The sequence below is a fragment of the Micropterus dolomieu genome, linkage group LG01 (assembly GCF_021292245.1).
Source record: "Micropterus dolomieu isolate WLL.071019.BEF.003 ecotype Adirondacks linkage group LG01, ASM2129224v1, whole genome shotgun sequence".
In the NCBI taxonomy this organism is placed as follows: Eukaryota; Metazoa; Chordata; class Actinopteri; order Centrarchiformes; family Centrarchidae; genus Micropterus; species Micropterus dolomieu.
The window spans coordinates 12,076,819-12,103,381 of record NC_060150.1 but is presented as its reverse complement, the minus strand read 5'-3'; the positions used below and the strand labels follow the sequence as shown (position 1 = coordinate 12,103,381).

Genomic DNA, 26,563 nt, shown 5'->3' with positions numbered 1-26,563 from the left:
GGAATTTATTTTATTGTTTGGGTACATTATTGTTCAGTGTACATGCTCACATCTGAAACAAACTTTACGTGCTTGATAACTCTCCCACCCCGCAGACATCTACACGTCAATACCGATTTATATTCATAGCGGCAAGTGCTATGTAGCTCCACATAGGGGACACAGGAAGTGACATATAGCACCTTCATGCGGTGTCGGAACCGCGTAGGAAATTCACAGCCGCACCGGCAGAGCTCCAGAATGTGCGACTCGGCCGGCTCACGCGCGGACGCGCTTACAAGTGCGAGGGCCCGCCCAACGCTGCTTGCAGCTTTAATTCTCTTCATCTTTGTTCCCTCCTGGCCTATTTGAATTTTGTTGTACTGATCAAGTGGTCGATGAAAGTTATCACACATCATTGCAGGCAAGCTCACCTTATCTAGTTTAAACCACCTAAAACACAAAATCGCACTGTGTTTCACATGATTTGCTGTAATATTGTGTACATAAACGTCATAGCTTATGTAAGTGAGTTGCTTTTCGCAGGAAATCTGACCAGTCCTTCACATAGAAAACTGTTGGCCCATACAGGGTGTTATAGGCAACTGAGAAAGTTGGTGAATGCTGCAATTTTTAGGTGGCGTTACAACCTGATGACATATAGGCAATAAACATGTTATTAATATTAATAAATTCCTTTTAAAACCTCAAATGTCAATTTTTAAAGGTGTGTGGCTGATTTTAAACAGTTACAGCTCAAAGTGGCGTGGCAGTCTTAAAATATGTTAAAAAGGTATTGAATTTTACTTCAGGATTCCTGTATATACCATGATACGACTCAGCATGCAGGTTATCTATGCAGTCATTCTTTGCATAAAACCATATAGCCAATTTTTAACCGTGTACATCAACAAAATAAAACAAGTAAAATAGAAATACTAATTTATTATTTATACATTGTGCGTTTGTTGAACAAACATGGTGTTTTACTCAGAATAAAATTAACATAAAACAGAAAACTGACAAACATGCTCAATGAAAGCGATTAAACACAGTGATATATAAAGAATGGTCTTTAAATTATAGAGAAGTTTTGTTTTTTTAGGTGACACTGCAGATGATTGCATTAAACTTCTGCAACAATAGCAAAGGTAGTTGTAGCTAGATTAGTTCTGGTTTAGGGTTCCCTAAAACATCAAGTCTAAGTAACTTAATATAAAGAAATGAATTCCAATTTTAGCAATAATGTGGGAGTAAAAAATTGCATTAAAATACACTTGCGTCGAATATGTAATGAAAGCACCATCAATGTACTTGAGATATGTTTTAAGTAAAAGTTGAGTAGTAAAGGGATAAAGCGATCTTATATATTAATTGTTTATCCAAAACTAGAACCAAAGGGAAGCTGAAATGGTGCTGAAAACTCTTGCTGGTCCAGTGACAGTGATGGGGTGGGATTTTGTGGGTCCAAAAGTAAAAAAATAAAAGCTTTTTCTCACTGTTGTTGTGTCCGCACCCTGTTGAACAGTTCACTAATAATACTGTATGAATGAAACTGTCTTCTGATAGTTTTGTTTTCGTTCTGCTGTTAGACACAGGCGGCTGGAACACTGCCAAGGACGCCTATAGCAGTTTTGGCAACAACCGAGGGAAGTCTGCGTTCTTCAATGACAGAGGCAATGCTAACAGAGGAAGGTAAAGAAATGAGACCCAGAGACAGATTGAATAACTACTGCTACAGCACTTTTCCTTTTGTCACTGTACTGAAAGAGATTCAGGTAAAGGGCCCATGTTCAGTATGAAGGCAAAAAGTAAATCTCTTGTGATCCTATCTGTGTGTTACGCTATACTGGTGTACTGTTGAATAAAATGAAGTCGGGGCCGTAGCTTAAAGGACATATATGTTTTAGTGGCGTCTAGCAGTACGTTTATCAGATTGTAACCACTTTCCAAGTGTGTGCTCCTGGGCATGCTCGAACTAATAAACAAGCACTCAGCATCGGCCAAAACCCAAAACAGAGACATAACGAGAGACAGCATCACAGAAAACGCTGGAAACTCAGGTGAAGTCACACTGCAATGCTAGTGTACTATTTTATCAGCTTGTTGTTACCATGGTCATATTATGACAACGTTACACTGACTGCATTTAGCCGACATGATACGTCAGTGTTGTGAATCTCTCATCAGAGAAGCTCCTCACAACTAAATTTATTGGATGATAACGAAAACGGTTAATGAGGTAGACTCAATATTATAAATTAGATTATTGCCACACTATATAACAGTTAGACAGTAAGTAAAGTTACTGTAGTGAATGGGTCTTCCACTGTGTTGTTGTTATGATGCAGTATTGTCTATTAAGTGGGTCATGTAAGTTACAGTGACTGAGAGGTGGAGAAGCTGTGTACCTGAGTATCTGTAAAATGGCTATAAATCTAAATTAAATGTTACAAAGCAAACAGTGGTAGCTAAGGTTAGCTGGCTGCCCCTGCCTGGCATCAATATAGGCTAGTATAAACAAACCAAATCCTAATTTGCTGAAGGGCTTCAACACATAGAACGTTTTTGTTGTTTTTTTATCCTTACGTGGATTTTTTTGTTGGAGTTTGTTTTGTGCAATGAGACGGCCGTGGTTTGGTGCTAGTGGACTCCATTTCGTTAGCTGCAGTGTTGTCTCTGTGTTCTATTCAGATCCAGTAGGCAAGAGGCTATCTAAAAAATTGTGTGAAATGAGATTCAAAAATGATTGCAGTCAGTTGGAGCTCCACGGGTGTGGCATTTGTTGCTGAGAAAACCCTGGTTGACTTTTTGATTTTGTAAGACTTAAGTTAATTCAGATATTTGATATTTAGAGTATTAAAAACACAGTTCCAGCTCAAATGACCCCCTCCCCCCCCCAAACTTTTTTAGGTGCACCTGTACATAGGATGAAATTAAAAACTAGAGAAGAGTCTAGAGAAGTCTGATTTGTAGAATCTGGAAAACATCACACACCTTGTATCAACATTGTCTTTGTGTCGTGCTCAGGTTTGAGCATGGTGGATTTGGTGGTGGAGGAGGAGGGGGAGGAAACAGCCGCTGGGTCGAGGAGTCCCGAGATGAAGGAGACTGGTCCAAACCAACACCACGTAACGAACGCCTTGAACAGTGAGTCTGCACTTTCACTAGTCAAGAGAGGTGTACTCCAGACAAAGAAAGCTGGATAATGTGATGCATTTTGTAGGGTGATCAAGAAATATCAGGGAGACAGTTCACAAGAGATGGTAGCCTTTGTCAGCATTAGACAAATTGTGAATGACGTGGTTGGGGTTTGATTGAGTTCTGTGTCATAGGATAGCACATAATGACACATTTAGAGAACATGTTCAAGATAGCAAAGAAGTGTTGGCTAGAAAGTTGTAACTTTATATTTAAAAGCATTGACATTATTTTCAGGGTGTCCGCAGGGTCTTAAAAAGTCTTAAAAGGTAATAAATCAATTTTGCGAAAATTAAGGCCATTAAAAAGTATTAAAGTCTTAATCGCCATTTAACAAGGTATTAAATTTTGAAGATATTTTTTTCAATGTGAAAATCCTGTTTGTCCAAAGGTTTGTTTGCTAAAAGTGTAGGTGAACATATTTATTTATAATGCATAGACAAAAATACTAGACAGGCAGTGAGTAGCGACTATGTGATTCGTTTCTGTAACGTTCTATTTCACTCTTAAACGCTCCAAAAAATAGATCCGTGTGAACCGGAAAATGATTTGCGAATACAACCGACCGTAATCTCCCACCCCGCTGGACCCACAATGTTAATCGTCCAAAACATAGTCGGAGTGGCGATCAGTAGTAATGGGATTAACCCGGTTCGCTGGTCCCTCTATGGCCACTTTGAACAGCCCCGTTCCTGGAAAAACAAGAGCGAGATGCGCCGCCAGCAGTGGAATCGGTAAGACAGAAGACAACAGGGAAAATTCAAGGAGTGTGTGGGTTTGGCGAACGTTAGCCGGCTATTTAGCTAAAGCTCTGCTTTTTATTGAAACAAATTCAACTTTTCATAAAGCCGATGCTCTCGTCAGTGTCACTTTTTGTGAACAAATCAATCACAGCCTGGATGGAGCGGGATTTAAAAAAAAAGGCTTGATGTGCTGCAACAAACTTTATAAATGTTGAACTCATTGTTCTGCATAAATGGGTATGATTATTGACGAGTTAGTAGCCTGCCCAAAATCAAGGTTGGAGACTATTATGTAGCCTAGAGCATTTTTCTTGCACAAAGTTAATGAATAAAAAAAACAACCCCAAACTGAAACAGCTGTAATTTGAATTAATATTATACTAGTGCTAAGTTATATTCTATTATATTGAATTTAGTAACATATTGAATATATTACCATCAAACTTACAGTTTACTTTGAAATTAACAAAATACTTTAAATTTAATGTTATACTAATACAGTCATTTAGACCAGTTCCTCCTCCAGGTTGTGCCTGTGCTACACCGCCTGCACTACTTACGCTATTCATCACGCAGTTTATTCTCTTCATCTTTGTTCCCTCCTGGCCTATTTGAATTTTGTTGTATTGATCAAGTGGTCGATGAAAGTTATCACACATCATTGCAGGCAAGCTCACCTTATCTAGTTTAAACCAACTAAAACACAAAATCACACTGTGTTTCACATGATTTGCTGTAATATTGTGTACATAAACGTCATAGCTTATGTAAGTGAGTTGCTTTTCGCAGGAAATCTGACCAGTCCTTCACATAGAAAACTGTTGGCCCATACAGGGTGTTATAGGCAACTGAGAAAGTTGGTGAATGCCTCAATTTTTAGGTGGTGTTACAACCTGATGACATATAGGCAATAAACATGTTATTAATAAATTCCTTTTAAAACCTCAAAAAAATCCATCTGATTTAATCAGTTACAGCCAGCTCAAAGTGGCGCGGCAGTCTTAAAATATGTAGAAAAAGTCTTGAAAAGGTCTTAAAAAGGTATTGGATTTTACTTCAGGATTCCTGTATGTACCCTGATTTTACAGCAACAAAACTCAAAATTCAATATTTATAATATAGTGGAAGCATCTCTCAAGCTATGTCTATTATGCTTCGGAAAGTCATGCAGTGTAGCCCTTAACTTACAAAGAGTTAGAATGACCAAAATCACAAGATTAACAATTCATCTATTGTCATTGGACAGAATATTAATTGTAACTCTTATTCGTTTTTTGTCATTTTCTCAATCAAAAACGTTCCCTAGTTTCACAGTTGAAAGTTTGCTGCTTTTCTCTGAGTTAAATAATAAATGCTTTTATATATATTAAACTCATTATCTTTAGAGTTTTTGTAATGTTGGCCGCACAAAACAAGACATTTAAAGACATCACTGTGGGTTTTATGGAATGGTGTTGGACATTGTTTTACTATCTTTTGACGTTTTATAGGTCAACTGATTAATCAAGAAAATAACCGGGATATTCATTCAGAGAGAAAATAATTTTAATTAAAAAATCTGACAAATAATCTTTTTAGCATTGAGATAACAATGATAAGAAGAAGTCATTGTTGAGTTGTCGTTTCTGGACAGTAGACTTACGTGCACTGTGTTTCTCCTGCTTTGCTCCTCTGTAGTGAGTTGTTCTCTGCCAGCAACACTGGGATTAACTTTGAGAAATATGATGACATTCCTGTTGAGGCCACAGGACAGAACTGCCCTCACCACATCGAGAGCGTAAGCTACTGTTTTTAATTAGGGATCCAACAATATTTCATTATATATCAGCTGCATGATTACTTTCCTCTTGTTATAAATGTGTTTGATTGTGTGTCCTGTGTAGTTCCAAGATGTGGACATGGGTGAGATTATCATGGGTAACATTGCTCTGAGTCGCTACACCAGACCAACCCCTGTCCAGAAATATGCCATTCCTATTGTCAAGTCAAAGCGAGACCTCATGGCCTGCGCACAGACAGGTAGGACACACGCATAGATTCTTGAGCTGAAAAATAAAATGATGTTTCTACAAATGGAGATGAATGAGGTTGACTTTGTGTTTGTAGGTTCTGGGAAGACTGCGGCGTTCCTTCTGCCCATTCTCAGCCAGATCTATACTGAAGGACCAGGAGAAGCTCTTAACGCAGCTAAAGCATCTGGACAGGTAAGAAGAAACCCAAAACCAAATAATAATAACCCCAAATAATGGCACTTTATTTCCTCAATGATTTATAATGAACTAAAACACATGGATCAATTGGTATAGGGTATTAAGTCTTTGAGATTAGATAAATAGTTTTTATAGCGTTTTCACTAGACAAACAACAAAAACATTACATCATGTTTAGACAGAGAAGTAATTATTCAACAGTCAGTCAGCAGTTTCAGTTGGTTATATTAATGCTGAAAATGAGCCCCCTCACCCCAGTTTACTTGCTTAGTTTTCTAATTTCCTAACTTTCCTAACCTTTCTAACTATAGGACCATGATTATGTTATTTGATTCCACAGATGCTCAACAATTAAGCCAAGATGGCCAAATATTGCTGTTTAACAAATACAGAAAAAGGTCTGTCCTCAGATGTTCATCAGTGTCTGACTCTGGCAAAGGGGAAAAACAGTAAACTTCCCCAAAACTCTATCTTTATCCAGATCACACACATATTCTGTTCTGTGTGATCTCGTTTTGATAACTGATGTAATATGGTTTTACTTCCGTTAACTGAACCTCCCCTGACACAGTTTGGAGGCCCCCTGAATCAGCAATTAACCACACTAAATAGCTTTACTGGTTTTAATGCAAGGATATTTAACTGGGCACTGTAAAGCAGAAGTATTTAACAAGGTTAAGCAACAATTAAAGAAAAGGCATTAAAATGCTTTTTTTTGTGTAGTAAGGTATAGTATATCATGCTAGACATATATATAATTTTTGTGTTAAGTGTTGACCTGTACTGAGAAATTTTGAGCTCAGTATTTAGTTAAACATGGTTCTCAGCCAGCAGAAAATTTGGGCTCCCTCCTTTGAATTCTTGACGTCACTGAGCTAACCCACAGCATCACAGCAGAGTCAGTGCAGACTGTCAAGGCCTCTCTAGGCCTCCCCTGGACTGTGCGTTGTGTGTTGGTAGGTGTTGTGTGGTGTCGTATGGAGGGAAGGAGGCGCCAGACACTGGATTCGGGATTGTGGTTGAGACCTCCACTGCAACAATCCTCTCTCCGATACACAGCCAATCCTTACAGGGCACGGAAAGTAAACATAAAGCAACATAGCGGCCCCGCCGGAAAGTACTTTACAACTATGGTGTCCTGCAAGGTACAAACTGCAGTAACTGCTGGACGTACTGAGGAATAGACAGCGCAACAGGGACACCTAGGGGCTTATACAGGTAGCTGCTTAACAAAACCATCAACTGTTGTTGGACTGAAATGTTGTGTTGTCATTTTATTACAGGAGAATGGAAAGTATGGGCGTCGTAAGCAGTACCCCATCTCACTGGTATTGGCTCCAACCAGAGAACTGGCACTGCAGATATATGATGAAGCCAGAAAGGTTTCTACACATATGCGCAAGCGCATACATGCACACACAAACACAGTAGCATGGAATGCTAAAAAATAAAGACATGTTAATCCATGTATGTATTCATCTTTTTCTTTGTAGTTTTCCTACCGGTCCAGAGTGCGTCCCTGTGTTGTGTATGGAGGAGCAGACATTGGCCAGCAGATAAGAGATCTGGAGAGAGGCTGCCACTTGCTCGTGGCCACTCCGGGAAGACTGGTGGACATGATGGAGAGGGGCAAGATTGGACTGGACTACTGCAAGTAAGACATAGACAGGAGGAGGGGGTGATGCATAGAACTTAATAAGCAATTTGATTGATTTCTTTAATGGACGATGCCGATGAGAGATTTCTATTTAATGAAATTGCATTCTTCTAAAGATTAATAAGCAGTTTGCTTGATTTAAAGGCTCCAACTCTTTTCTCTTCCTCTGTTTTCATCTCTGCAGCTACCTGGTCCTGGATGAGGCAGATCGTATGTTGGACATGGGATTTGAACCACAGATAAGACGCATCGTCGAACAGGACACCATGCCGCATAAAGGCATCCGACAAACCATGATGTTCAGCGCAACCTTTCCTAAAGAGATCCAGGTATACGTTGTAGCTTTGAAAGAAAAGGACTGTAGAGAAAGCTCATATAGCATTCTTTGATATATACAGTAATCAATTGTTATTCACCATGCAAGACTTCTGGCTATCAAAGTCTTCTAAATGAACACATTTATTTCCTGATCTTAAGTTATGAGTGATACTAGTAAAAAGCTACGGTATCAAATAAGCTCCATCAGAGGTCCCAAATGTCATCAGCATTCAGAATGTCTTGAGTTGCACAGATGAGTGCTATGTAAAAAAACAAAATAAATGAAGTAAACAATGTCAATATTGAAAATAGTAGGAATATTGGAGCTTGATGCTCTAAAGCTGGAATTTGTCTCTACAAATCTACACAAAGAACATTTTAGTTGAATCTTGCCCATCCAGTGTGTAAAATCTACTATTAAGCACCTTCTCTGCACCTCTTCCAGATCCTGGCTAGGGATTTCCTGGAAGAGTACATCTTCCTGGCGGTGGGAAGAGTTGGTTCTACCTCAGAGAACATCACTCAGAAAGTGGTGTGGGTAGAAGAGAGCGATAAGAGGTCATTCCTGCTGGACCTGCTCAGTGCTACAGGTGAGACAGTCCCAAAGATATAACAACTCCTAACCTTTTCATGTGTCCCAACACTACGGGTCTACGACACATCAAACATAAACAGATTTTTCTACATGGGTTTAGAGCTACTGCTAACACAAATACACACACACACTGTGCAGTTTTATTTCCCCAATCCTTTTTCCATTGTCATAGTGTCGTCCTCTCATCTCAGCCAGTGCAATAGTTTGTGTCCCTTTGGTAAATCAGGAACATTAAACACACAGAGTTGGATTTCTACTACTGATTGAGTGCAGTTTACATGTTGGTGGTTTGGTGTGGTTTTATCCCAAGTTATCCCCAGCGAGGTACAGGACAATACAGGAGACAACATAGAGAAACCTGGTAAGATCCTCAATGGTGAAACTCTGTCATTTCATATTTTAAATAATTTTGCTTGCCCTTTTAATGTTCTTTTCTGTGGATGAAGACTCCTTTGTTTATTATTATTCTTTTTGGCTCTGTGTACCATTTCATGGTTCAGGTTTGCTAAGCTTAAATCAAACATGCCTGTTGTGTTATTTTTTTTCTTAGATCAAGAGTATTTTTGTGGCATCTTTTATGTACCGTATGTTGCTGTGGTGTCTTCACGTCCGACCCAATCCTTGATAGAAAGAGTCTGGTTATGTTGTAGTCACAACAGCTAATAAATGTAAATGACATTGGCCCCAATGCCCTTTACTTTATAATCAGGTGGTAATGTTCATGAAGCAGGAGCATTAACTAAGGACTATGACCAAACTCTTTCCATCAGTGTCTCTAGTCACAGTGCCTGCACAACACAGTGCTGCTGATGGTGTTAATGTTTTTGCTTATTTTTTGGTTTTTATCCACACTGCTACCCATTACATTATTGTGTTCACTGAAAAACATCTGTTGTAATGTGATGTGACAATTTAATCTAATTAAGGTGCATGTTGTTAAGATTTATGTATCACTCCAGGGACTGAAAATAGACATATTACCTGCCTGTAGGGCTGAAAGAATGATTCATATGATTTGATTAAACACTGGAGGACTTACATCTCAAGATTGTCAGTATGATCTTATTTTGTACCTACAGCTCTATTTTATTGCAATTTAATGATTGAGTAAGATAGATGCCATTACATTTCAACATGAAAGATTTGCTGTTGGCAGCAGTAGGAGTCCAGATGTTTTTGTGTTCCATGAAACAAGTTTAAACTCCCTGACACCGACCGTGTGAAAAGGTTTTAATAGGTTGTGTCAAACCAAATTGTTTCAAAAATGTGGTGTCAGAAAAGCTACTTGCAAGCTGACATCAGTGTTTTGTTGAGTATAAAGTTTGATTTGGTTGTTCTTTCAGGTGTGGTTCCTTTACACATACAGATTCTACTGTGTGGTGTTTCATATGTTTTAGGTTTTTAATGCATGCTTATCTTGTCCCTTCTACCTGCGGATTAAAAGAAAGAAATGAAACCCACTGCCTACAGCTTACCCACTCCCCTTTTAATGATAAACCAAAGATGTCTTCTCTCTCGGTTCATCAGGTAAGGACTCGTTGACTCTGGTTTTTGTGGAGACCAAGAAAGGCGCAGATGCCTTGGAGGACTTCCTGTATCGGGAGGGCTACGCCTGCACCAGTATCCATGGCGATCGCTCCCAGCGAGACCGAGAGGAGGCCCTGAGCCAGTTCAGATCAGGAAAATGCCCCATTCTGGTGGCCACAGCGGTCAGTAAAATGAAAATCTTCCATGAAAATGGTTAAACTTGTCTTAATAATGTGTATATTACACTTATATGGCAGCAAATATTAATTGACAGCCTCAAAAGAAAGTACTACTATGTGTAGCAATGCTGTTCTTGGTATTCACAAACTCCCATCTGTTACAACCAAATTGAATCATTACTGCATTTGAACACGTGTGTTAATGTCTGTGTTCTTTTTGTTCATACTCAGGTAGCAGCTCGGGGTCTGGACATATCCAACGTGAAACACGTTATTAACTTTGACCTACCCAGCGACATAGAGGAGTATGTCCACCGTATTGGACGTACAGGACGAGTTGGAAACCTGGGTAAGACAACAACAAATGTCAGTCAGTGGGATTAACCTCGTTTCATTTGTTACATAATCTAACATGAGGATAGACTGTTGAGCTTTTTGAGCTCCACCACACAACAAGCTGAGATTTACTGCTACAATTGCTTACTATTTTTTTTTACCTGTAGGACTGGCCACATCATTTTTTAATGATAAAAACGGCAACATCACTAAAGACCTGCTGGACATCCTGGTAGAGGCCAAACAGGAAGTTCCCTCTTGGCTTGAGAGCCTAGCCTATGAACACCAGCATAAGAGCAGCAACAGAGGACGCTCTAAGAGGTATACATAAACACACTGTCTCTTCTTAATTGGTGTGTGTGTGTGTGTGTTTTTCTATAAATGTTAAAGGGTCTTAGCTTATCAATGTTTTGTCCAAATGCAGTGAAGTTCACTTCGTATTTGATTTAAATTATGTATTTGATTTTATCACCAGATTCTCTGGTGGCTTTGGAGCCCGTGATTATCGCCAGACTGCCGCCGGAGGCACCTCTGGAGGATTTGGAGGACGTGGAGGTCGCAACCAGGCAGGACATGGAGGAACCCGTGGCTTTGGAGGAGGTGAGGATCTGGCTTTAGGACTAAACTTGTGTTTTTAATCATTTCATACATTATAGTCACTCCACACGCTGCAATATTTTTTGTAGAATTGCTTAAGAAAATGCAATTGTCATAAATTATTCATAGGAGACAAAATTATTAATTTTAAATTGTTAAGTGTCTCACAAGGATCAATATTAGGCACAATACTGTTTCCTCTACACATAAATTAATAATAATACTCATTTTCTAACTGAGCATTGCACTACAACACAACTTGATGTGTTAGAGACAAGCTAACATGCTACTTTTTGTTTGTTAACTTTGAGTTTTGTGCTCTGTTTCTTCCCCCTCAGGTGGTTTTGGTAACTTCTACACCAGTGACGGCTACGGAGGCAACTACTCACACTCTCAAGTTGACTGGTGGGGCAACTAGGTTCCTGCATCTCCCCTTCACTCATCCCTCTTCCTTCTTCCCACTCATTCTCCTTCCTTTCTCCATACTGTCGTCTGCACCCCATCTTTCTCCTCCCCTCCATTAACCCCAACAACCCACGTGCATGATATTAAACTATTTATACTCATTTATATAGCCCTCCTCCCTCCCTATGCACTCAGATCTTTTAATTCCATCTTAGAGTATTCCTTTGCATCTCCACTTTCGTCTTTACAGTCCCCCATCTTATCTTCTTTTTATTCCTTAATTCCTGGTAAATCTCACCTCTTGAAATATGCCTCATTATAAAGGGATTCTCCAATTTTAGTTGGTTATTTTTCAACACTAGCCACAGATTTACTTGTTAGCTTCCAGCGAGCAACATCCTTTGGTTTCAGTGAGGACATTTCAAACTATTTTCCCTCTGTGGCAAGTGCTTGAAGGAAATTAACCAGGTTTTAGGTGTTCCTTTAACCCCCTAAGATTAGATGGACACTTAAGATTTACAGCGAGTTAAGTCCTACAAAACAGCCGGTAAAGACTGAGGGGGCAATCCAGTTTTTTTTTTTTTTTTCCACTTTAGATTTGAGTTTTGGCTTCATTGTGTTTTTGTCTGCATTCAAAGCCAGCCAGGCGTCCTGTGTACCTTCTCATGTCATCTTTGTATGTAACGCATGGCCATGCTGTAAATCACCGGCCAAAAACTTTTCTAAAATATAGTGCAGAGATAGGCAAGATGTCAAATCTGAGCAACATATGTCTGCATATAAATTCAAAAATGGGAGCTGGCTGAGGTCTTCTTCACTTATACGACAGATACTTAAAAGCAGCCACAGTAACAGAAAATGTTTTATTTTTTATTTTTTCACCTTTGTAAAACATATTGAAGTGTTGATTTACAGAGATCTGACAAGGGTGTATAACAGAGACAGAAGGGACAAGAGGCTGGACAAACTGAAACACCCAGTCAGTGGGAAGCCAGCAGACCTTGTCGCCCATTAGCAATGATGCTAGCAAACAGTCTTAGGATTTGTGGTTGTTAATACCACAAATGCGAACAGCATTACCTTTGTTTGAAACAAAACATAATGGAGAATCATTTGTTTCTGTACTGTGCCTTTAAGAATTTGAACTTTGTCTCTTATTTCCGTTTTTTTATTGCCATAATACGTAACTGGCTACAAGTATTGGCCAACTGTGACTAAAAAAAAAATTGTGTATTTAATGTCATGTATGGGTTTAAACATGTTTTTCTTTATTTCTATTTGGAAGGAAACAAACTAGGCTTGAACTAAATCAAACCTTGGCAAAAAAAAAACTTTACAAAAACTGCTATGAGGAAACTCAAAGCAATTCCTTATCTGTCTATTGGAGTTCAAATTTGTCAGAAGGTCTCTGATGAGCTGATTCCCAAAAGCATATCACCACTGTAACCGTATTTACAGATTCTTTTCATAAACCCTCATCCAGAGTGGCTAAAATGGGTCAAAAAGGAACATTACGTTTGTCTCTTTTTGCTTTACTAGCCAGTGAGCAGAGAATAACAGCAGTGGTTTTATGCTTTTGGGAAACCGAGGCCTACTAATTGACCTATATGTCACATCTACAGCTCTGGTTTGAGTTGAGTTTGGGTTTCTCAAAGCCATCTTGTCACTAATTGTTGGATCACATTATGTCAGTTACAGAGCCATTAAGAGAGAATTTGGCCTCGCTGTACAGCAGCAGTCTCCCTCTCATACCATTCAGATATGTGGTTGTAGATATAGATATGTGCCTCAAAGGCCGATGCCACTCTCAAGTCATATTTGATTTTAAATTATTGGTTAAACATATCACTCTTTAACCTTCTTCTATGTTGGCCAAAATAAAATATACTCTGTCCGACAGTTATCTATGCTATGAAATATTGGCAAAAGTCGCCAAATTCACTCATGACCACATCCAGCAGTGATGTCAGAGCAATGCTACAACATTTTTCAGGTATAAAAGTTTAAAACCACTACATGGCTGCTGCTGAAAACAACCAAATTTTATCAGTGGCTGTTCAGCTGACTCTTAGTGCCACCATGCTCTTGGGAATCTGGCTCCGCTTCCACCACAAACATTGAAACCCTTGTTGGTCAAAAGCTTCTTACAAGGGGGGAACACAATAAAAGAAAAGGCTAAATGAGTTCAAAAATTTATCGCTCACTCTATCCTGGAGAGTTACATGAAAAGTCTTCTCTGAAATAAGTCATTCCAGTTTATTCATTAGGTCTTTTAAGATCTGTTAAGGTCAGGGAGAAAAGTAAATAACTGGATAATCTAGCTTAACCCACTCCACAGCAGGGACAGCTGGGCCTTTCCAAAGGATATAACGCCACACCTCCGTAGCACATTGTAGCCAAGTCCTGTCTTACTGTACTATGAGCGAATGTGAGGCACAATTCCAGACTTGTCCATAGCACAGGACCAGCAGAGAAGATAGTGCTTACCTGATCTTGTGTTGGAGGTTTGAGATTTGCCCAAACTGTGCCTGCACCATGAGCTTTATACATTCCTATTACTACTATTCATTCAACAGATAGGAGCCTCATCGTTTACCGTTCCACTTTTCTCCTGTAATGAAAATAATTTCTCTCTTGCGATGTTTCAAAGAGATCAGCTAGGAAAGAATCCACACAAAAGAAGGCAAGACGCACAGCAGTGCTTTTCTATATTAGCACGCACACCAGCAGCGTCTTGACACGCGCCTTTGCAGACTAATGCTGTTATCTTTCCCAGCATCAATGTGCGGCAGCTCCTCTGAAAAGCAGCAATTTAATCACATAGCTGGTGTGTGCTGCACTTTGGCTAGCAATGTCCCACTTCAGCACTGCTGGGAATGTTTAAGGAGAAACCTTTCTTGGCATAGCACAGTAAGATACAGGAAAGATGAGGTGTGCTTGTAGAAAAGTGGCATAACAGAACTAAAACCACACGTAAGAAGATCGCATGATTTTTTTTGTGACGTAATCAATGCCTGATCCCTGGTTAGCCCTACTTGGTAGGCCCTGCTGTGGAACCAGGCAACAAGGGACAGTTAACCTGCACCCAGGATGTCCATGTTTCATCCCTGATTACATTTCTAAAAGGAACTCCACTGGAAATTTGGACGGTTCAGTGGTGAAAGTCCAATCCCCACTGTGTTAATGAGCAGCCCAAAAATGCTCTGTTGCTACCTGGTGGGGAAAATTAATTGTTCATCAGGGTTGACTTGTTTTGTTTACATGAACAACTTTAGTGGAATGAAAATACAGATTAAATGTAAATAGTTGTACTCTTCTTAAAACAAATAGAGAATCTCCACTGAAAAAGAATGTGACTAATCAAATATGAATTAAGTGAAACATGATGTGTAAAAAAAAATAAAATAAAATAAAAAAAAGAAGAAGAAGAAAATTCCGTTTGATCACTCGACGTTGGACCAGGCAGTGTCTTGTGAGCTTAGTTCAGTGGGCAATTTGAACAAAGTCGGCAGATTCATTCTTTAGAGACTAACTAATTTTCCCTCAAATTGCCCACTGGCTTTGACAAATGACAAGGCTGGACCAAGACAATAAAACATATGCAAGTGTTGTTGTTTTTTGGTCAAGGAGTTAAATGCCAAGCAAATAAATACAATTACAATTACAATTAAATACAGCAGGCTTTAGTTATGTTAGAACTCTGATTTTTCCCGTCCTTTATGATTTTTAGACTACTTTTTAATCACATGTCATGTTTGGGTCAATTTGCAAAGCTGTTTTCCTCGAGTACAGCTGGTAGGTTTCGGGAAACTAGTTGGCTTTGAAATAATTTTTTTTAAGAGTTTCGGGACGAGTAATGCTGGAGGACTCAGGATTCGAGCAGACAGCAGGTCGCAAACAAACTAGATTTTCCAAAAGCTACTTGGTGTGTCAGTGCACCAACTTCTTATGTCAGAATTTCTGGTGGGAGAAATGAGTTCAGTGATACATTATATCTCACTAAACCTTGTTCACCTTCTTGTGGCCAAGATAAGGGGCCACACAACATGCCCAAATGCACCAAAAACAGGAAATTACTTTCTGTATTCTTTCAGTGTGTGGATCAACCGTTACTAACCGTGACTGTAGCACAAAGCATTGTATTGTTGCTGTAGTTAAACTACTATGAGCACCAGTTAAAACAGTTTGTTGACCAGAACTGTGTTTGAGGTGTCCCAATAGATGATTTTTGCACCAATCAAGGAATTTTCGTGTGGCCATGATATGAATAACAAACATTTATAATTTCAGCAGTTGTAGACGGTCTCCATCTTCAATTTCCTAAAAGAACTGTTACTGTTCCGTATGAAGGAATAACCAGCAGGAAGATAGACATCAGTAACAGGATAAGATGTTGAAGATAACCGTGCAAATGACAATCAGTTATGAAGGATTTGCTTAGTTTGAAACTCACTTCACACATCAACAGAACTCTTAAGTTTAACTTTTTTAACAGTCTTGGACACCTTAACATGTAGGTGTTTTCCTAACCAGATGTCTTTTCGGCAGTTAATTGATAACCGTCGCATTTTAAACATGCAAGTCCAACTCATGTCCTCAACCATTGGGGAGAAGGATCTGCACAGGCCAAATTAAAGCTCCTCACATCACAGTTGAAGATGCACTCTCTGATTTCGTTATAGCACTCAGTGGTGTCCGTCACTCCCAAAGTTTCCACCCAGATAGTTGTTTGTTTTGGAGCTCACACAAATGACTGAATTTGAGCGCTATCAGGCACTGTTAGAAAAATCCACCCATTTTATGCTTGACTGAATTATAAACTGTCATATATTCCCTGTGTGAGGGGATATTGTCAGGATGTGTTACTTGAATCCATGGCTGAGGCCGACCACAAACTTAGTATGCAGCTAGTTCAGTCTCTTATGTTTTAATAATAATGCTAAGTATGTTAAAATGCCGTTCTCAAAGCCTAAAGTCCAAGGCATACCGTTAATAAGGAAATACAGTGAGCAACAAAACCACTTGAATGAATCTGGCTCAGCGTGTAGACATCGCTGTGCCTTGTAAGAGCCACTGGGGTGCAGATGGTATAATTGTGAACAAATGAAGGGATGACTGAGCATTTCACGTGCAGTGATAAAGATGCTAGGGACTGCTGATAAAATAAGAGATGAGTGATTAGTTGAATGCTGATAGTGCAGGTAGGGATTTGAGTTATACAGCAGGGAATCATGGAGGGTAAAACTTCAGTTCACCTATCGTTTCGTCTTGTTTAGCCTATAGAGCAATCTTGTCGAGTAGTGTTCAGAGTATGCACATATATATGCAATGTATTTAGGTCTTTTTCTGTGGCAGATGCATATCTGTCAGCTGTAATTACCATTGAGCTGTGTTGGCGCAACACTTAACTACCACTGTGCCCCAAACCCTCATCCCAGCTCGTCAAAATGCCCCTTTGGGCACTGGACTTCTGCAGTAAGTGCAGTAGAGATCCGTTGTTTGTGGTTTGCTTTCACTTTGCCGTCACCGAGATTCTCTGCATGAGTTTAGCTAGGGATGTTTTCTGTCTGCTTTGTTCGGATTACTGTGGAGCACAAGTGAATTCAGCCCAAATTCTGACGTGTGCGCAGTGCCTTGAAAGTCTAAAATGTGTTAGTTAGGGCTGGGTATTTTTCAGCGTGGGTGAAAAATCTAAATTATTATTTAACAACTTCTTTTATACTGTAGAAACTGATAAAAGTAAATACAATATTCAGTAGTGGGAATGCATGTGACCTCACTGTACGTCGAAGTCACCTTGGTCGTTCACCCTGGATTAGAAAACACAGGGGTAACAGGGTGTGTTCACTATGAAAAAACAAAATTGAAACATTGCTTCAAACATTGTTTCAGCTTTTAAGTAAAAATAACCTGCTAAACATTAGCATGTTAACATCATCATTGTGAGCATATTAGCATGCTGATGTTGGCATTTAGCTGTACCTACGTACAGCCTCGCAGAGCTGCTGGCATGGCTGTTCAAGTTGGTTTTGTTTTTCTCACGGTATCGCAACTCTTCCCATTTATTGAAGCCACAGCAGGTCTGTTTTTGCCACTCGGGGGTGTGTGTGTGTGTGTGTGTGTGTGTGTGGTTGCGTGGTATCACGTGAACAAATACATACCCTCTACTGTAAATTAGTTTAAATGTAACATTTGTTTGGACCATAAGCTTTATGTTATTTAGAAGTAAACTCCACTGCTCGGTTTATTTCTTCTGAAAGAAAACTCAAAGTTCTCATTTAAAAATCCAGCACTTTAGTTTTTGGTTTTTGAATATTTTCAAAACCTTTTGATGCCTTAAATTCAAGGGTGATACCCAGCCCTAATGGAGATGAAGTTGGTTCCACTGTATACAGACATGCTGACAGTGTCACCATGGCAAATGATTGTGTCACTACAGTAACTAGCTTACCAGCAGGAGTGCTTCGATTGTCAGTGAACAATTATTGGTGCTATGCTCCCATTGCTGCGGCCTGAAGGCCCCTCTGTTGTAGAGAAGTGACAGAAAGACTTAAATCCCACCGAGTTTTACAGAAAATACTTGAGTTACTTATTTTAATATTCAACTAAAGTCTTCTGTAATAACATATCCTTCAAAACCTCCGGGAGGTATGAAGGAGTGAGCGAGTGTTTGAAGTGTAGCGCAGTTAGGTTTCAAAAAGAGAGGTTTTTCCACGTGTGTGTGTGTGTGTGTGTGTGTGTTGTATGGAAAGGTTCTTCCTTGTTTTTTGGGACCGGGTGAAGTTCTAGTTAACAGCAACCACAGGATTCAGCTGTTTGCACACAGAGTTCTCGAGTCTACTTTCGCTGCTAGTTTGTGTAATTTATCAAGCATTTTTGAGAAGTATTTATTTTTATAAGCCTAACACAAAAGTTGATATTTTACAAAGTGACTTGACCAAAAGACAGAAAACAAAAACACTGGCACTTGAATGTTGAATGTCATTGGTATGAGTGAAAATTTATATTTTTCTGGGGTAGTGTGAGCTTTTTAATGTTAAAGATGCGACGTGTGAGGATTTCTCTTTGAATGTGTCACAGTAACAAGCTGTGATGAATCCAAAAATACCAAAACTGTCACTTAAAATCATCTGCTTTTCAGAAATCTGTGTTAAGGCGTGTACATCTTTTCGTGTTTACCTTTTTTGCTGAAGCTTTTTGTTTTGCGGTGTCCGTATGTATTGTAATTATCTGCATTCATAGACAAAATAACCAATTAGAAATGTCAGTTTTTGGTTAGTCCAGTGAATTAAATTAATGCCTCAATATTGCCATAATGCGGTTCTGCCCATGAAGGTTAGGTGCCACAATATAAACGGTACAAAATCTCAGACGGTTGACAAATTTGGATCGCTTCCCATATTGCCCACCGACAAAATCAATCGCTTCCTTTTTTATTTTGTTTTAAGGTTGGCACCCAACTTCTACCTCCCGCTTGCGGTTGTTGTTACATGGTTTGTTTTGATGCAAAGTCCGACGGCCGTAACGCGGCTCTTCCCTTCGCTGTCCGTTACAGCATTTGTAAAGATGTGCATGCTGTGTCACACAAGGCCACATAGTGAAGCACTGACAGTTATATTACAGTTGATGCGACTGTGACATATTAAGAGAAACATCCTACACAGGTTACCTTTAAAGTCACATTGGACTCAGTATCAGATCCATAAACCTGTTTGTGCGACAGGTTCCATTGCCAATAATGATAATCAACCATAAACAGCCATTTTTTAATTGGCAAACAAAAATTTGAGACAGTAACAACGTATATGCCAAGGTTTGGATTAAAGAAAAAAAATTAACAAAACGTTACGAAGACCATTTTGTAAAAAACTAAAAACAAAACATGCAGTACAAAAAACAAGTGTTCAGATTCTCTCCAGGTCAAATGTTGTTGTTTTTTTCATTTTAAGTCTTTACACTTTTCCTTCCCGTTAATACCCTTGTTGTGAATGTCTGGCAAGTGGTGATCTTCAAAAGTCTTCATAACACAGAATTAACTGTGTTTCTACTGCTATGTTGTTGTGATTTGCATATTTTCAGGCGTCACAGTGTTAATGCCCATATGTGGGAGCTTCTGGCCAATCAGAAATGGGGAAAGGACGACCTGATGACGTCCGTCCAGGTGTCTTTTACATGAGTGACTCGCAGCTGATCCGTAGGAGTCTTCATCTGTCTCTTGCATGAGAATATATCGCAGCTGTTTGTATTTTTACTTTTAGCACAGACATTCTGCAGTTGTACAACAACAGTAGCCTCAATGGACCAGAATGCAGTGCGGCACTCGCAAAGCCACTATCAATGGCAGATCAAAGATATGGTACACAGGTGAATCGTCACACTTTACTGCCTTTTGTATGCAGAAACACACACACAAAATGGCAAAAAGCATTCTGCAAGACAAATACGGGGACACAAAACAAATCCAACACTCTGCCGCTTTATTTTACTTTCACTTCAACAAACCTCAGAGGGTTATTCATATTTCGGAATGATTGCCGTTTAGTGACTGAACTGAAATTAAATGAAGCCCAGAGTTGTCGCCGTTACTGACTGGCCAGACCCCTCATTGTGGACACACACCGGCCTGGTAGTTAGTATTTGCTTTATGTATTAGTTTAGCAGTTGTGCACGAAGAGGAGCACTGCACGAAGAAAGGAAAAAAAAAAAAACTGTGCATCTATCCTGATTTTACCACAAATAAAGGTTTGGATTTGCAAATGTAACCAGTGTTTGGGTCTGTCTGTCTTTTTTAAAAGTGTTGGATTTTAGATGTTAGAGAAAAGCATAAACACTGTCAAACACCTTGAAGTTATTAAATAGTTTATTAGATGTTAAATACATTCTAGAGACTTATATGAAAAATATATCTTTTACTATGTATAAAAACACACCAGACCGAGATCAGTGCTTAGAGTTGGCTGCAGTTCCCTTCTCATCCCTTTTATTATAAGGCTACTGCTCTAAAAATAAATCAAAGTATCAAAATGCTGGACTTGGACTGTAAAAGGTTTAACATTTTATTTAAAGTTTCTAAAACTCACTGAATGTTTCACAAGGCTTCTTCATAATCTGATGAGTTCAGTGGTGCGTTTACAAGCACTTAACTAACAGTAGTAACCTCGTTAATTGAGTCGGTGCCTGTAAATGTAATCCATGGGTCTTCACTGTTTTGAGCTGACCACCAGAATATTTGGTCATTGAAGGAAACACAACATGGGAATGATCAGTCACAACTCTAATTTCACATACAGCCTGAAACATACCCTGTGGAGCTCCTGATCAACTTGTGAACATCAGATGAATCAGTAATTAATATCAAGATAAAGTGCATTCATTCTCTGGTGAAACTTTGTTTTGGTTGAAGGGAGGCGCGGCCTTCCTGCTGCCTCGTCATTGGTCCAACGATCATTTAGAGTGAGAGGCACAACGCAGATAGAACTCTTCTGAACAGTGAGACTGGTGTTTGCACTGTAGATCAGCCATAATAGCCTCTGTGTTACACAAATATCAGTTATTTGTAGAAAAACGTCACTGCTCTGTATCTTAGATCACTCCCGTCAGTCGAGCAGCAGGGCACAGCTGAGTTATTTGTTGGTAGCTTTTTCAAGTTGGCCTCTGATTTGTCCTTGGTCCTCGCTTGCGCCAGACCAGAAGTCTGGGTTGTCTTTGTACCATTTGACTAAAAGACACACACACAAAACACAGAAATTAACGTTAAATATTTCATTAATTATTCATATTTAATCTGTAGAGGTGCGTGCGTGCATGTGTGCGCGAGACTGCGTTACTGCACCGGTCTGCCTTATGCCTTCAGCCCAGGACACGGCTGCTCTCCAGCCCAGCTGCTGCAGCTTCTCACATGTGATGGGGTAGCGCAGGTCGACACACGGCCTATAGGGAAGAGGTCAAAGGTCATGTGTTTGATGTTTTAGACGTGCATAAATCAAGGACGTAGTAGTAGATTCATGTGTGTCTTGAATGACGTGTCGAGTTGGCCTATCATATTTTAGGTGAGGTATGCTGGGATCTGTTGAGGGGCAGGTTTAGTTTTTAGTAAAATATCTATATTTTAGAAATATTAGTATTATAAAAACTATTAATAACCATGAATACAGTCTCAAAAGGATTTGACTAGAAAGGAGTTATGCAAATACAGACGATTTCCCATTTACCAGCAGTGAACTTGGATCCAACAGCTGTGGTCTTGATAAAGTGCAGTTATTGGCTTCACACACAGTGATAGACCTTATCATGATGGGGAAAGAAAGTTCTGAAGATGAACGCCTCCTATAGCTGCTCCCACAGCAGTGAAATGGCAATGAGTCTCCTTTTATAGGCTTTGTGATGTCATGCCCGCAGGCGTGGGATCCTGCAATCCCTTGAGGGGCTTTGGCCAATAGAAATCCTATTCTTTATTTGGTTTCAACTTAAAAGTCACACTTATCCGCCTTATCAGGGTTCTGGTCCCATGTGTACACTGCTTCTTTGTTTCCATAAAGTAAGAACCTCGAAATATATCAAGTGTTAAGAGTTTTGGGGGGTTTTATGTATAATGAAGCAACGTTTAGGCCTCAGGAGTGCAGGATTTTTACCTTATTGATTAGAAGTAAAGTAATTTATATTAAACTATCCTTCCTAAATATTAATTTGAAGCCGATATTAAGCTTAAAAATTGTGGCATGTCTTACTTGCTGTAATATTGATTGTACTTGGTAGGCTTTTGTTTATTTACAGCAGCTATGCGTGTTGTCATGACAGTAGCAGAACAAAGGAATTTTAGTAAATGCTCATACATACACCACTAGTTTACTCACCTGTCAGGCACAAACTCAAGCCAATCCTTTACCTCGGAGTCAGGCACGTTCTTGACCTAAAGGAACATATGCACAGTTTTGTCATTAAAAACACCTTTCATCTTTAAGGGCCGGGTATTTGACACTATTACTGTGTGTGTTTCTGTGTGGGACAGTTCCCAAACCCACCATTTTAACAAGTTCCCTGGCCAGTTGCACAATGGGAATCTCACAGCTCGTTCCCACGTTGTAGATTTCTCCCACAGTCCCTTTCTCCAGAACCAGCAGGAAGGCGTTGACGGCGTCGTCGACGAACAGGAAATGGCGGGATATGGGGAGGGTTCCCTGGACGGTGCTGCGGCAGAGAGGAGAGGGAGAAACCCAGATTAGAAACTAGATTTACTCGCTTTGTTTTTCTCTTATTGTCAGGCAAATACTGAAGTTGGATTACAACCGCAAGGTTTCTTTCCAAAGTAAAGCTTAAACAAACCTACCATTTCTTGTTCATTTGCAAGAGGGTGAGAAACCTTGGAATGACCTGAAAGATCGAGAAGATGATTGATGCCGGTTTTAATCAGGGAATATCTTCATCCCTGTAACCTGATGGTGTGTTGAGTTTCAGTAAAGTGAAGGATCATTGCACGCTTCCATTTACCAGGTGCATTTAAACCAGCAAACTCTGTGAATGTAATTGTTCTTAATAATTACATAATAATTAATCATTCTGAATGTGTCGTCGAAATGCAGGACACATTTCAAACCACTCCACAGTGATTACGTTAACGCCACCGGATGTTTGCAAAATAAATCAGACACAAGCCTCTTGACAAAGCTAGTTATTCTACAGAAAGAAAACAATGATAAACATTTACTACGAAAGTCAGTTGTGGCTCCAAAATGTGGAATTGTGCTGAAGGGACTGATCATGGATGGAAATGTTAACAGGAAAGTCAGGGTGCTGTACCTTCTCAGTGTACTGCCTGGGCCCGTAGATGTTGTTGCTCCTGGTAATGATGATGGGAAACTGGTAACAGATACACAGAGCAGTGTTTAACATGCAAAGAACACAAACAAAACCTGGACTAAGTAACTAAGTAGAATCACATTTGAGACCAGTTTAAAGATCAAAATTAACCAAACTTGAAAAATAAAGTGTTTCTCCTCAGATATACTGTAGGTAATCACAGTACTGAAACTAAAGAAATCCAACTGTGTGTGTACTAGCGAAATCTCTTTTTGTCATATTGTTTAAATCTAGTGTGAGCACACCCTGGAAATGCAGAAAATATGCAACATTAAAATGCAATAAAACCAACATGGCTGCTGCTCCCACACACATATGTTTTAACATATACTTATAATTCTGTTTAATCATTTTAGGGCTGCTACATTTTCTTTCATGATTGATTACTCTGCTGATTATTTTCTAGATTAATTTCTTCATCTTCGATCTGAAAAAATCCCCATCCCAGTTTTTAAAAACCCAAGGCGACATCATGAAAATGCTTGTTTTATGAGGCCAACAATCCAAAATCCACAGATAATGAGTTTACTATTGCAAATGCAGCAAATAAAAGCAGCAAATTCTTACAATTTAAAAGATGAAATTTGGGAAAGTTTGGCATTTTTGGCTTCAACAATTAGTTGATTATCATTAGAAAACATCCTGTAACAAGTGAATCTTTAAGATGAATGTCTTCAGTTTCAGATCATTTAAGCTTCTTAAAACCCTGTTCATTCATGTCATTTAGAAACCACTTCCCAGCCTGTGTGTGTGTACCTTATATTTGTCCCAGTAGGATCTGACCAGGTACTCTGCAGCTGCTTTGGTGGCAGAATATGGGTTGGAGGGTCTCACTGGACTGCTCTCATCAAACACCTGCAGAGAACAGACACCCAATATCCAAAGTCACCAAATCACTCAAACACCCAAATCCTTCTATCAAGTGACTCACTGTTCGTTTGTTCGCTGACCTCGTTGAGACTGGCTCCGTACACTTCATCTGTGCTGACGTAGATGAAGCGTTGTGGCGGGTGTCGGGCCTGATGGGCGGCTCCCAGTAAAACTCTTGTTCCTTCAATGTTAACATGCTGGAAACTAGACGGAGTTTCAAATGACGACTCTGAGCGAGGGAAGACAACCAGTATATATAAATACGCGAGGCACAACACAGATTATTAACATAAACAGTAAAATCAGCCTGATAGATAAGTGTTTGAACAAGTGCTGCTCACCGACATGTGTTTTGGCCGCCAGGTGAAAGATCACATCAATGTTTTCTGTGTTGAAAATGTGATTTACCAGCCGTGAGTTACACACATCCCCCTGTTAAAGAAAGTGTTATCTTTAAATAGTTATACTACTAGTTATTGTAACAGTACAAATGTTACTATTCTCTGAAACTCCCTAAACTGAACCTTTTGTTACTGCCTGCAGCTCACGTTTACAGCACAGAGGCTGATCTCTGCTGTTACTACATTAATGCCAGCAGCTCTCACCCTGATAAAGCTGTAGTTTGCTCTGTCTTCAACACTCTCCAGGCTCCTGGGGCTGCAGCAGTAATCCAGCTGGAAGAGATCAGACTTTTCACACACCAGAAAATACATTCACTGCTTGCCCAGAATTTTATATTTGCTAAAAAAAAAAATCATTATGGAACTGTAACTCAATATATCTGAAATATGTACATCTGTATATTCATTAGTTCTTTTGTGGACAAGGACAATGTCATCCCTACCACACACAGAGTGAAGACTCACATTATCCAGGTTAATAATCCTCCAGTCAGGGTGTCTGTAGACCAGTGAACACACAAGATGGGAGCCTCTAAAGAGAGAGAGATGGGGAGGTGGATCAAAACCTGTGTAGTAACCAGCAGTAGGAAAATGTTCAAAAAGCTACCAGTAGAATTTGAATAATTCTGATTTTGGCGCACACCAAAAAGACACTGCAGCTGCAGTACCATTGTTCATTTTTATCCAAAGAACTAATTCAGTGATTTGTAAGCTGTATAATCACATTGTGGCTTTACAGGCCACACATCATGTGTTAAGGTATGCCTACCTTACAGTACAGCAGCACATTTTTCACTTTTCTTTCACTTGCTTGAGAACTTTTTCTTAAGATGTAAAAACATTAAGTGCATCGAATGACCACAGCAATTTAATCCATCCCGCAAAAGGTAACGTAAAGTATACTTTCATAGACAGAGGTGGAAAGTAACTAAGTACATTCACTTAAGTAATGTGCTTAAGTTCAATTTTGAGGGACTTCCACAGTACTTGAGTTGCCTGCTACTTTATATTTCTACTTTACTACATTTCAGAGGGAAATGTACTTTTATTTTGACAGCTATAGATACTATCTACTTTGTTTATTAAGATTAAAAACCCATAATAAGTTATTGCACACCAGAAAGCCGTCCTGACTGGTGCATCAGATTAGGAAAAATGTACATTGCAAATGCTGCATAACAAAAGCCTACGTATAATAAGTATATTACATATAATTCCTTGTTATATAGTTAATTAAATCACCCACAGTAAAATAAAAAAGCAGAATCGGCTCCACCACAGCCAGCTAACGTTACAACATTAATAACGTTATGCTGCTTAAGTTATGAGCAGCTTTAAGAGGTGTTCGTGTAACTTTAGCAACAGCGAGAGGAGTCAAGTTAAGATGAATAATGACAATGATCGAGTCACATCTTCTTTCTTAATATATATACTTTGAATTCACTACATGGACTCACATGAATCCAGAGCCTCCAGTCACCAGAACACTCCTGCTGAAGTCCATCCTGGTCATCAACACTGAACCCCGGCAGCTGTCAGTTCAAAGTAAAGTTTTATACAGACATAATAACAACATATTAATCGTGTTTATAATCCATTGTATGAACAGGTAGTACAGAAGTTCTCTATTTTCATCAGTACAGTAGATGTATTGTGGAAAGTGCGACAGTTGCAGGGCGTTTTACGACA

The 26,563-nt window shown here is 39.4% G+C and overlaps 2 protein-coding genes across 6 annotated transcripts in view; one reads left to right on the top strand and one right to left on the bottom strand.

Annotated features, from left to right (window-relative positions):
* Positions 1-20,509, top strand: part of ddx3xb (DEAD-box helicase 3 X-linked b) — a 27,930-nt gene extending 7,421 nt beyond the window's left edge. For all 4 annotated transcript variants that reach the window (XM_046057685.1, XM_046057676.1, XM_046057698.1 and 1 more), the window contains 14 exons: positions 1,572-1,674; positions 3,010-3,129; positions 5,601-5,700; positions 5,807-5,942; positions 6,030-6,127; positions 7,417-7,515; positions 7,627-7,787; positions 7,975-8,119; positions 8,554-8,698; positions 10,231-10,412; positions 10,641-10,758; positions 10,913-11,066; positions 11,221-11,345; positions 11,681-20,509. In XM_046057685.1, the coding sequence (XP_045913641.1) occupies positions 1,572-1,674; positions 3,010-3,129; positions 5,601-5,700; positions 5,807-5,942; positions 6,030-6,127; positions 7,417-7,515; positions 7,627-7,787; positions 7,975-8,119; positions 8,554-8,698; positions 10,231-10,412; positions 10,641-10,758; positions 10,913-11,066; positions 11,221-11,345; positions 11,681-11,760 (1,766 nt within the window). In that variant the 3' untranslated portion in view covers positions 11,761-20,509. The remainder of the gene's footprint in view (positions 1-1,571; positions 1,675-3,009; positions 3,130-5,600; positions 5,701-5,806; positions 5,943-6,029; positions 6,128-7,416; positions 7,516-7,626; positions 7,788-7,974; positions 8,120-8,553; positions 8,699-10,230; positions 10,413-10,640; positions 10,759-10,912; positions 11,067-11,220; positions 11,346-11,680) is intronic.
* Positions 20,208-26,563, bottom strand: LOC123975903 (dTDP-D-glucose 4,6-dehydratase-like). Of its 2 annotated transcripts, XM_046057700.1 has the most exons (13): positions 26,516-26,552; positions 26,332-26,406; positions 25,340-25,406; positions 25,079-25,147; positions 24,815-24,905; positions 24,554-24,702; positions 24,360-24,458; positions 23,544-23,603; positions 23,074-23,117; positions 22,769-22,934; positions 22,601-22,656; positions 21,580-21,677; positions 20,208-21,465 (listed from the first exon to the last, which is right to left on the bottom strand). In XM_046057700.1, exons 2-13 carry the CDS (start codon positions 26,385-26,387, stop codon positions 21,371-21,373), a joined length of 1,050 nt encoding a protein of 349 aa, XP_045913656.1. In that variant the 5' UTR covers positions 26,388-26,406; positions 26,516-26,552; the 3' UTR covers positions 20,208-21,370. The 2 variants fall into 2 exon arrangements, with proteins under 2 accessions (XP_045913656.1, XP_045913655.1); XM_046057699.1 differs by having other exon boundaries at positions 26,332-26,563.